Source organism: Nyctereutes procyonoides, unplaced genomic scaffold, assembly GCF_905146905.1.
Source record: "Nyctereutes procyonoides isolate TBG_1078 unplaced genomic scaffold, NYPRO_anot_genome, whole genome shotgun sequence".
Taxonomy (NCBI): Eukaryota; Metazoa; Chordata; class Mammalia; order Carnivora; family Canidae; genus Nyctereutes; species Nyctereutes procyonoides.
In genome coordinates, this window is record NW_026575126.1 from 38,758,473 (window position 1) to 38,769,098 (window position 10,626).

A 10,626-nucleotide genomic window follows, 5' to 3' on the forward strand; every position below is an offset into this window, starting at 1 on the left:
GAGCTATCGACCCACCTCCCCCAGCCAGCCCTGGAGCCCACTGTTCCTAGCGCACCTCGGGAGGGACGGAGCACGAGGGGCTGGGAGCACAGGGCTAGGGGTGGGGGCAGTGAGAACCTCTGGGGCTGGAGGCCCAGCCAAGTCCCAGCTCCACCACCTCCCAGCGCGTGACCTTGGCAGGTATCAAGTCTCTGAACCTTACTTTCCTACTTTATAAAGCAAAAGTGACACTGGCCCCCATCTGTCGGGTGCCTAGCTCCTAAGCTCTTCAGGATACAGAGGCAGTGAACATGTGACAGAGGCCCCAGCACAAGAAGGGGTGCCCTGAAGCTGCTCCCTCCCTGGCCAACCTCTCTACTCATAATTCATCTTCGTTGGAGAAAAGGCTGGACAGGAAAGGCTTTCCTAGGGCCTGGCTTGCTGGAACCCAGGGTCCTGGACCTGGTGCCCAGCTCCACCTGGGGACGATGTGGCACAGAAGGGCTTGCCAGGGCAGACACAATTCCCAGGGTCAGGAGGGACAAATGAAGAGGACTGGGGAGGAAGGAGGCCTCCCCAGACCAGCCCCAGTGAGGAATCACACGCCTGCAGGGAGCCAGACCCCGCTCCTGCACAGGGATGGCCACTAGCTGGCTTCCAGCCACCCCCATTTCTTTCCCTTAGGTCTCCCTGGAGCAATCGGCACAGTCAGAGGCCTGGGTGCCACTGGCCCCCTGCCTCCCCAGGAGTGCGCAGGGCTTCAGGTTCCCAGGACCCACCATGGGGCTCTGCAAAATGCTTCTCCCTAAGCAGCCTGGATCAGCTCAGTTTATAACCATCTAGCAGTCTTTCCAGGCTGGCCGTCCCAGGGCTGCGAGAGGGGAGCGCTGTCAATGGCCTTTCTCCTTGAAATGACTAAAGGGTCTCATAAAACAGGACCCTCTCTGCCGCCACCCCATCCCCACCTCCCTAACTTCAGAGCCCCAAGCCAGGCCTCAGCACACAGAAGCCCCTCTGCATCACAGGGAAGGCTGGGTGTCACCTAATGGCCCCACATCAGGGCCTGGGGGCTCTGTAACCAGGTCCATCCATCTATGCCTTGGCGAGGGTCCCCATGGACTAGACAGTGACTGTAAGCACATTCCATTAGGAGCAAGGAAGCTGCTCCAGGCTCAGGAACCCCATCCTCAGGCACCTGGGTGGCTCAGTGGTTGAGCATCTGCCTTCAGCTCAGGGTGTGATCCTGGGGTCCTGGGATCAAGTCCCTCATCGGGCTCCCCGCAGGGAGCCTGCTTCTCCCTCTGCCTGTGTCTCTGCCTCTCTCTGTGTCTCTCATCAATAAATAAATAAAATATTAAAAAAAAAAAAAGGAACCCCATGCTCTGCAGAGGGCACAGGACCATGGGGGGGTTGTGCATGGTGTGCACAGACATGTGCATGGTAGGGGGTGTTCACAGGCTTGCCACCTGTTTCCAGCCACCCTCCCCAGTGTGGGAAGCCCCAAGTTTGCATCTCTCCACACACTGGCGACCTAGTCCCAGAAGCAAGTCCAGCCTGGCGGGTGGACAACGAAGGCCGCACTCCATCCTCCCTCGTTTCCAGGGGAAGCACTCCGCCACCACAGTCGCCAGATGGACATACAGACGGGCATGCTTGTTGGGCTTGGGCCTGAAGGGAGACCCAAACCCAGACACCAAGGCAGAGCCTCTTGGGCCGGGCTCCTCAGGCCCCTCCCCTTCCCCACGGGCCCCCTTCCCTAAGCTACAGGCTTCCTGGTCTGACTAGAGGACCCTGAAAATTGACCCCCACCCCCTCCCCAGAGAAGAGTGACTCTGTCCCCTACACTGGCCATTGCCATGCTCCCTCTGAATCCCGCTTTCCTGCTCTGCAGACCTCCAGACACACACCAGGGGTTCCTGGCTCAGCAACGGGGGCCCAGCAAAAACCCACGGCGTTTAGTTTAAGGGAACAAAAGGCCGCTGGACTCAGAGGCGGAGGGGGCAGCCCAGGGCAGCAAGCAGGTGGCACCCTGGGGGTGCAGAGCCCATAGGGCCCTATCTCCTATTTACTCCTCCTCCCGAAATGCAGCTGCCAAGCCCTTTGAAGCCAAGAGTAGCTTGTAAACGTCCTTGTTGGAGATGAAACATAAGACATGAAGCCAGGGGCTGAAGCACAGATAATCTCTGCGGTTGTACAAGGAATAAATCATGCCTGCAGACAGACCTCCGGGAGGTGAGGGGCTGGGTGGAGGGAGCCGAAACGCAGGTAACCCTCGGCCCCTCCCCTGTCAGCCACAGGACGCCCACCGTCTTCTCTCCCTTCTTGCCTCTTAGCTCTGGTCAGCAGAACCCTCGGGCCAGGCGCTCCTGGGGTCCCCGCATCTCCCAGACCACAGCCACACTCACGCAGATGCGCGGCTTGGCTTGCTCGCCCTCCAGAGGGAGTGAGCCGAGGGCCGTGCAAGCTGGCCTCCTTCCTCCGCTGCCACTGTGTGCAGCCCCCACTGGGCTGAGCGTCTGGAAGGGAATGAGATGAATGCGCTGTGGTCTGTGACCTGGGGTGGGTGAGCCCTCAAGGGGAGAGCAGGGATCCAGTCTGTGCACACAAACAGGAGACCCGCCCGGGGCCCTGCCGCGCGGGGGTAGGACAGAGCCACGGGGGAGCCCCCAGGAGAGGCTCTAGAAGGATTCTGGCACGTTGGGAGGGGAGAGGAAGAAGGAGCCGCAAACTTTAGAAGGCAGGAACCAGGGGCACATTTTAGGTTGGAGGCTGGCTGGCCTGGAGGCCCAGAGGGAGGGTCTGGGTGCAGGGGGTGGGTAACAGACACCGTACAGTTCTGGTACCTTCGCGGCGTGGATCCAGCTGGAGATACCAGGTCTGACGGCCCCGCCCCCCGCCGTCGGAGAGGCCGCCGCTGCGCCCCTGGCGGCGCCCCCGGGAACTGCAGGGCCTCGAACCCGCCGCGGAGCTCGATCGCCCCCCGCCCGCGCGCCCCGCGGGCCGCGAGACCTCCCGGGAGGGGTTCTTGAGCACCGGCGGGATCGGGAGGGTTCCTCGCGCCGGGTCCCCTAGCAGGGACGCGCATGAGGGTGGGACACGGTGGCCGGCTTGGCGGTGACCTTGGCCGACCTCTCTGGGCTCCTCCTGCCACTTGCCCGCAGCCCACAGGCATGTGTTGAAGTTTGGGGACATGGAGGAGGTTGCGGGGGTGAGGTCCGGAGCCGTCTAGCAAGAAAGAATTCTTGAGACGTCTTTGGTGCAAAGTGGGGGTTTTATGAAAGCCCCGGGACAGGACCCGTGGGCAGGAAGAGCGGCTCAGTATGTACCTGGGAGTCAAGAAGGGTCTGGGGATAGCGTCCTCTCTAAGGAATTTTGGAAGCGAGGTTTCCAGGACGCTGAGGGGGTAGCTATTGTTGGGAAAAGGTCACTTATTACCGTCTAATAAACCCTGCGTCCTGAGACCCTTCAGATGTGTATTGTGGGCCACGTGCTTGGGGGGGGATGATCCCCAGCATGTATCTTGGGGGGTTTAGAGATAATGGAAATTTCTAAAGGAATTTTTTTATGTGTTGAAGTAGACCTACAGGCTACTGGGGTCGGGCTAAGACTGCCTTCTGCACTTAGCAAAGTATGAACATCCAGGCAGCTGAGTCCGTAGACGAAGGACCCTCTGCCTGTTTCAAGGGCTTGTCAATGTGCCACCCCAGGCTGGTGCTTGGTCCTCAGCTAGCCCTGTGTCCCCAACACATGCGTGGGGGAGGGGCGGGGGCCTGGGGCCGGGCCAGCGCCGCTGCCGTGCTCCCACCAGGCCAGGGCTCTCCTGGCACTTGTCACTCAGAGAAGCAGCAGCAGCAGCAGCAGCGAGGAGCAGGAGCCCAAGCAGCTCGCTCATGCCCCCTGCCAGCCACTCCTGGGCGAAGCGGGGCGGCTGCAGGGGATCCGCGGATCCCTGACCGCCGGCTTCTGTCGCCGGGTGCCCCTGCGTGCTCGGGCCTGCCACTGCTGTGGACTGGGTGCTGACAGAGCCCGAGGAGCCGGCTGCCCCTGAACAGAACCCCTGGCTGCGAGGCCATGCCCAGGAGGTTCTGCTTGGCAAGGGAGGGGGCACCGCTGGGGGATGGCGAGAGCTGGGTTTGTTTCTCAAGGAGGAAGTGGGGCTGTGGGCCAAAGGTTATGGTGTAACCCAGCAGGAGGCAGGGGTGGGGGAGATTCATGATTCCAGGTGAGACACCTCCTCCCACCAGGTGGCAGACAGACCCTGCTCGGAGCCATCCATATCCAGGCTCCTGATGAAAGGGACCTTGGGGCTTTGGAGCCCACTCTTCTCCCACCACCACCACTCCAAGGACCCTGATTCTAGCCCTCCCCACAGCCAGTGAACCCGGATGGGTGGACGTGTGCTTCCCCTGGAGCGTAGGTAGTCAGGCACTGCTCTCACAGCAGCCCTGCCAGCCTCACCAGCCCCAGTCCCAGCCTAACACACCAGGAAGTCCTTCAGCCTACCCTGCGATAGACCCCGCTGTAGACAGGTGACCCCAGGGGCAGGTCCCAGACACGTCGACAGCCCCAACTTGGGACACGGAGGGGTTCCTGCAGGAGGAAGTCAGGCAGAGGTAGGAGCTGGAATCACAGGGTGGAGGACACATCCTCTGCAGGCCCCGGCAGAGGGTGTTTCCAGCAGTTGCAGCCAGTACTGGCCACCAGCCAGGCAGAGATGGAGATGTTTTCTAGTGAGCGAGGCTGCCCGGGTGGCGAGTGGGGGCAAACGGCAAAAAGCCCCTCCTGAATGGGGTTCTGCAAGGTCGGCCTCAGTGCCTTCTGTCAGCACTGACCCCTGCCAGCTGCTGCACAACTCCCTCGGCACAGGTGACCACTGACCAACTTGGTGTCTGGAATCTACCCCACACATACGCTGAGTCCTGAGTCCGTACATCTGTCATCACCCCCTGACCCGCCCCACCCCCAGGAGACGGGCTGGGTTCCGCAGAGGAAGGCTGAGCTCTCCACCCAAGGTCACACAGTGAGCCAGCAGCCCCTGCACAGGCCGGGGACCCCAGGCCAGTGGGGACCCCTGGCCTGTGGCTGGGGGTCGGGGAAAGGACAGTCCCACCCACATCCCCTCTGGACTGCCAAGGTGGGCAAGGGGTTCTTAAAGGATGAATCCACGCTGACACTCCCATCTCCCTAAGCCTTTGGACCCTCCCTCTACCAAACCAAGGCAGTGCATGGCAGGGCATGTCACCTCCACCGCCGGCCACCTTTCGGTCCATATCTCACCCAACTGAACAACAAAGAGAGCCGCCCCTAGACCCCTGAGCTGCATCATTAAACCTGGAATCTCTGATTAGTGAACCCTTATCTATAAATTCAGCCTGACCTAACTTTATATTCCTTTCACCATTATCCCACCCCTTAATATCCATTCTTACACACGATCCTGGATTTGTCGACATACATTGGAAAAATCATGTGGTTCTTCTGCAGTACAACCTACCTCCTCTGGGGCGGCATTTTGCACCACCTCCTCCAGGACCGGAGCATGCCTGGGTGGTGCCCTCAGGACCTTTGTACATGCTGTGCCGCTACCTGGGAAGCTCTTCCTGCTTCTCTCAGCTGTCACTGCTGAGCTGAGCTGATCCTCGACTGGCATCCTCCTCCCTGACCAGTGGGGCCAAAGCACTAGCTTCCTAATTGCCCCCCCACAATCCAGCATCACTGCCCTGCTGTAGATATTCACAGCCTTTACCATCATCTGACGTGAACTTTCCATCCTCTCAAACACACCAGAAGACCCTGAGGGGCAGGGGGGCCCGTCTGTCCTATGGCTGCATCCCCAGCACCAGGCTGGACCCACCTCAGTAAATATCTGTGGAACAATGAAACAATGTGTCCCGGCCTCCCCTACATGCATGAAGACAGCAAGCCCGCGGTCCATTTGTTTATTATCTCCTGATGATGCCAGAGAAGAGTGAAGATGGGAGGGGCTTTGGTGTCACCCACCCTCCCAGGCAGCAGGAGCTTCCAAGCGTGTGCAAGAAGGCACAGCCACACTCCTGGGAAGGTGTGAGCTCCCCAGCCCTGGCCTTGCACAATCAAGGTAATGGAGCAACACCCACTTTCCTAAGCCTGAGTGAGGCAAGGTGTACCAACCCAGATTGTGAAACAGGGTTTAGGATTTCTCTTCCCGTAACTGACACATCACAGGTCTGTCCCCTTGGCCTGTTCCTCTAGCAGGTCACAGATCATCACCACTCTGGCTGCCTGGAAGGGTTTAACCAGAGTGAATCATGTAGTGACTGCAGCTGCAGCAGCCAAAAACGGCTGCCCCCTTGGCATTCTGGCTCCCAGGATAGCCTGGAGCGGTGGGGGGGGAGCACGAGCTTGGGTGAGGGCCAGAGCCCATCTCAGAATCGGGTCCCACAGGGTGAGTCCAGACAGGGCAGTGGGCTGTGGAGAAAAAAAGGTGGGGTGTGCCATCATTCAAAGGTGAGCTAGGCTGAGAGCCTACCTCCTTGAGCCTTCCATGGGAGCAGGAGGCCAAGGTAAGCCCACAGCTGGGCCCAGCAGGCCCATCCTGGGCTAGCAGTGCTTTCCCCCAAGAGAACCTGCACAGAGCCAAGATTTCCCGATGCTTCAGGAGCCCCCTCCCCTGTCTCAATGTCTAGGGTTCCAGTTCCAAGGTGGGATGGCTGGAGGGCAGTGCCAGCTGGAATGGGTATGTGCTGTCCACCTACGCCTCCTGAGAGCCAGAAGTTCCTTTGCCTAAAAAAAAGGAGGGAGGAGAGAGAAAAACAAGTCACTGCTACATTACAATTCAGCCGCCATTCCCTGAGCAGTCCAGCCCGCTCCAGCCTGAGGAACAGGGTGGTCAGGAGGACCCAGGCACTGGGCTTGGGGGAGTCTGTGTGCCCCATATGGCTCCCTGAGATCTCCAGGAGAGCCCAGTCTCTCCTTCCTCCACAGGACAAAGAACAGTAACTACAAAAGGACAAAATCACGTCACACCCTATCATTGCTGGCCCCACAGACACCCTCACTTAGCCCCTAGTCCTCACAGATGGCAGCCAGCATGTGCGGTCAGCAACCCCATTTCACAAAGGACCAAGCTGAGGTCAGCCACTGGCCACGGTCCTGCCGGGGGCAAGTGGGGATCTGGGCTTTGAGCTACAAAGTGTGGGGAGGAGCCCAGAGGGGCCGGGTGGGCCGAGAGACGTGCTGACTCGTGAGCACCTGGGTGAGCGGAGGGCTAAGGACCATAGGGGATGCCGCGCGCAGATAAAACTCGCATGAGCAACGGCTGCCCAAACAACCTGGCAGCACTCGGAGCCCTGCTTTCCCAAAGATTGACTTAGGCCACCTTGCCTTTACATTTCATTTATGCTACATGCACATTACCTATGTTAGTCAGGTAATGGCTTTTATTGCAAGTGAAAATCCTCTTTGGATTTATTTCACTTAGTGAAAGCAGGAACTGACGTACAAGGTCTTTAGTAAAAGAGAAGTGGCACCACGAAAGCTTTCAGAAAGTGGGAGATGCTCTTCGCTTTACACCATTTCTGGCTTACGAAAAGTTTCATAGGAGTGCTCCGTGCTTGCAGAGAGTGGGAGAAGCCTGTAACTGCCCCCGGGAGCACCCATCTGAGCACTTGCTGCCTGCCAGGCCCCACGTGTGCCACATCAGACAGGCCAGTGAAGGAGGCTCTGCAAGCACGCCCACTCTGCAGAGGAGCCCTGCTCAGAGAGGCTCCAGCTCCAGCCCCAGCCCCGGTGCTCAGCCTCTGTAGGCCCTGCCTGCCCCTCTAGTCTCCAGCAAGGGCCAGGCCCCCATGGATAACCCTTTGCCACATCCACCCTCAGATGCCCCTCTGTGGGGGCACACATGGCCAGTCAGGACCCCTGCCCCCTTGTCCTTTTGGGGTTGCCCTGGGCAGCTCCTGGGCTGTATGCTTTGGGGCCTCTATGTTTCATGTGTGCAACTGTGAATGGATGGAACAGTGTGTCTCCCACCCCTGGGCCTCAAAAATGTACAGCAGGCCTGTGTCCAGCTGCCAGAAGGAGAGCTCACCTTTCGGGATGAACTTCAGTGAGCTGCTGAATATTCAGAAGCGGGACTGCCCCGGCTTGGGGCCGTCATTCAGGAACTCGTGGCCCAGCCCATTCCCACACTTGCCGCAGGACACCTGGCAAGACCACAAAACAAGCGCACAGTGGCCCCCCAGTCCCCAGCAGATGGTGTCCTCCCACACCCATTTCCCGAAGTCACGGCTGGCGGGAGAGGCCGACCCCCTTCCTGGAGTCACACAGGAAAGCGGTCCTATTTCCCTGCTTCCGTCAGGACCCCAGGCTCTCCCAGGAGTTTGGGCTAGCAGTTCACCTGGCTGAGGCCAGAGGCCTGGGATAGACCGGCTCTAAGCCCCTAGAGCTGTGGGGAGCCCTCAGGCCCCCCCTGGCCAGCACCCCTCACCACCCCCTGCTGCTGCCACCCACCTTTAAAGCTTCAGGCGAATTGCGCTCTGGACGCTTGGCCACACTATCTGCATGAATGGTCTCCGTGAAGGCGGGCCACGGGGATGAGTGTGCGTACTTTGAGCGGCTGGAGAAGAGCTCGTGGCCACATTTGGCGCACACATAGACACCTGGGAGCAGAAGGAAAGGGAAAGGGTTACAGTGGCTCCAGCCTCTCTGGGGTGAGCTCCCAAATACTCGGGCCTAGGAAGGTCCTCCCCATGCCGCCCCCTCAGGCCTGGGTACTGGCTCTGTGGGGAACACACCACAGAGCTCACGTCCAGTGGTCCTAGCACCCGCCAGCGCCCAGGGAGCCACTTTTCACTTATCTCATTGACTCGTGTCTTTAGTCCTGTGATGCACACCTTTCCATCTAGCTTCATCGTTTTGTTTAAGTAGAGTCCCACGCCCAACACGGGCCTTGCACTCATGACCCAGAGACCAAGAGTCACGGGCACTACCAGCTGAGCCAGCCAGGCACTCCTTTTTCATTTTTTTTTTTAAGACGACTTCTCCATTTTAGAGATAAGGAAGTGAGTGATGCAGAACACTCCACTGCAGAGTGTGCAGTCAGGAAGGAGTCCAGCAGCCCGATGAGGGCCCAGCCCCTCTCCTCTCCCAAGTGGCCATTCCTGATGCCCAGTGAAGCCTTGAGCTGTACTCCCAGCCACTGGCCTGCTCTCCACATGGGAAGAGAATGGTCCCCAAAAAACAGTCTGCACGCCAGACAAAAGGCCCAGGAAGAGAGAGAGCTAGGGAAGAGGTTTTAACCTATCCCCAAAAGATCACTTTGAGGAAGGATTTAAAAGGTTGTAAAACTGACTTGCAGCACAGGTAATCGCTTGGGGCCCCCTAGAGTACCAGCACCCACAGTCCAGCCTGAGGACACCCTTCCCCGAGGTCTGCCAACTACTCAGCCTTTGCCAGCAACTGGAGAAGGAAGCAAAGAGGAATGAGGAGCCGCTGTGTTAGCGGACCTTCCAGCTTGGCAGAGCAGCCCGATGACAACTGGGGTCCCACAGCCAGAAGGCCTCAGGGGAGGTCTTTGGCCAGGGAGTCCTATGTCACAGCTAAGAGACAGATGCCCAGTGTCACAGCGCAGCCCCCTAGAGGGCTGACACCCAACAGATTCCCCCCCCCAGGGAGAGCACTGCCTTAGTCTTGCCTGTGGGCATGTTTTTACCAAATTAGTCCACGACCAAGCAGCACAGCCCAGAAGGGTACATGCCAGGGCCTCAAAGCCTGGGACCAGGGCAGAGGGTTGTCCATGCTGCACCACTCCCACTCCCCCGACCTGCACTCAGGCCGTATGGTCAAACTTCACAGGCACTTAGTGGCTTGGCACCTGCCCGGGTTACCCAACCCCAGGGCTCTGGGCCGACTGCGGAAGTCCCGGGCAGGCCTGCTGGGTCCGCAGGGGACACTCTGTGCTGGGACGAGGGACGGGAAAGGGCAGGGCTATCATCAGGGAACCCCTGGACAAGATCCTCCATCGCGGCCCTCCGAAGTCCAGATCCCAATCCAGAAGCCCCCCCGACCGGCGGCAGCCCTGCCGTGTGCCCTGACTCCGCAATCCTCCCGGAGACCGCCCCGCTCACGCGTTCCTTGAGGTCAGCGACCCCGCTCTCCAGCGTCCACTCTCCCGTCACGTCCCCGGGCCCCTCCCTCCTCCGGGGCGCCCTTTACCCACGTGCACTCCTGCCCGCGCGGCCACACTCGCCCCCCGCCCCAGGGGTCTGCCGCTCCGGGGCTCCGAGGGCACCGACCGGAGGGCAGCGCCCCCCCCTCTCATGCGCGCTCCCGCCCCGCCGCCCTCCCAGGAGGTCACAGAGCATACCCGGCTCAAAGTGGTTCTGGAAAACCTCGCCCCCGAAGAAGCTGCAGAAGGACATGGCTCCAGCAGGACAGCACGGGGACCGCCGCCTCGGACAGCTCCGCGACCACTAAACCCCGTGGCCCTGGCCCGCGCCCGGGGCTCGGTCCTTCCTCCCGCGGACCAATCACCGCCCGGAGCCTGCCCGGCACCGCCGAGGCCCCGCCCCTCCCGCGGACCAATCACGTCCCGGACGCCGAGACGCCGCCCCCGCCTCCCCCGCCTCCCCCGCCTCCCCCGCCTCCCCCGCCTCCCCGCCGCCCCGCGCT

General features: G+C 60.2%; 1 protein-coding gene across 1 annotated transcript; it reads right to left on the reverse strand.

The window, feature by feature from the left end:
• Window positions 1–5,903: 5,903 nt before the first annotated feature.
• MSRB1 (methionine sulfoxide reductase B1) lies at window positions 5,904–10,470 on the reverse strand. The gene is made up of 4 exons (XM_055340516.1): window positions 10,322–10,470; window positions 8,467–8,615; window positions 8,045–8,159; window positions 5,904–6,741 (listed from the first exon to the last, which is right to left on the reverse strand). The coding sequence occupies exons 1-4, from the start codon at window positions 10,374–10,376 to the stop codon at window positions 6,710–6,712; spliced, it is 351 nt and encodes a 116-aa protein (XP_055196491.1). The 5' UTR covers window positions 10,377–10,470; the 3' UTR covers window positions 5,904–6,709.
• Between the last annotated feature and the right edge of the window lie 156 nt (window positions 10,471–10,626).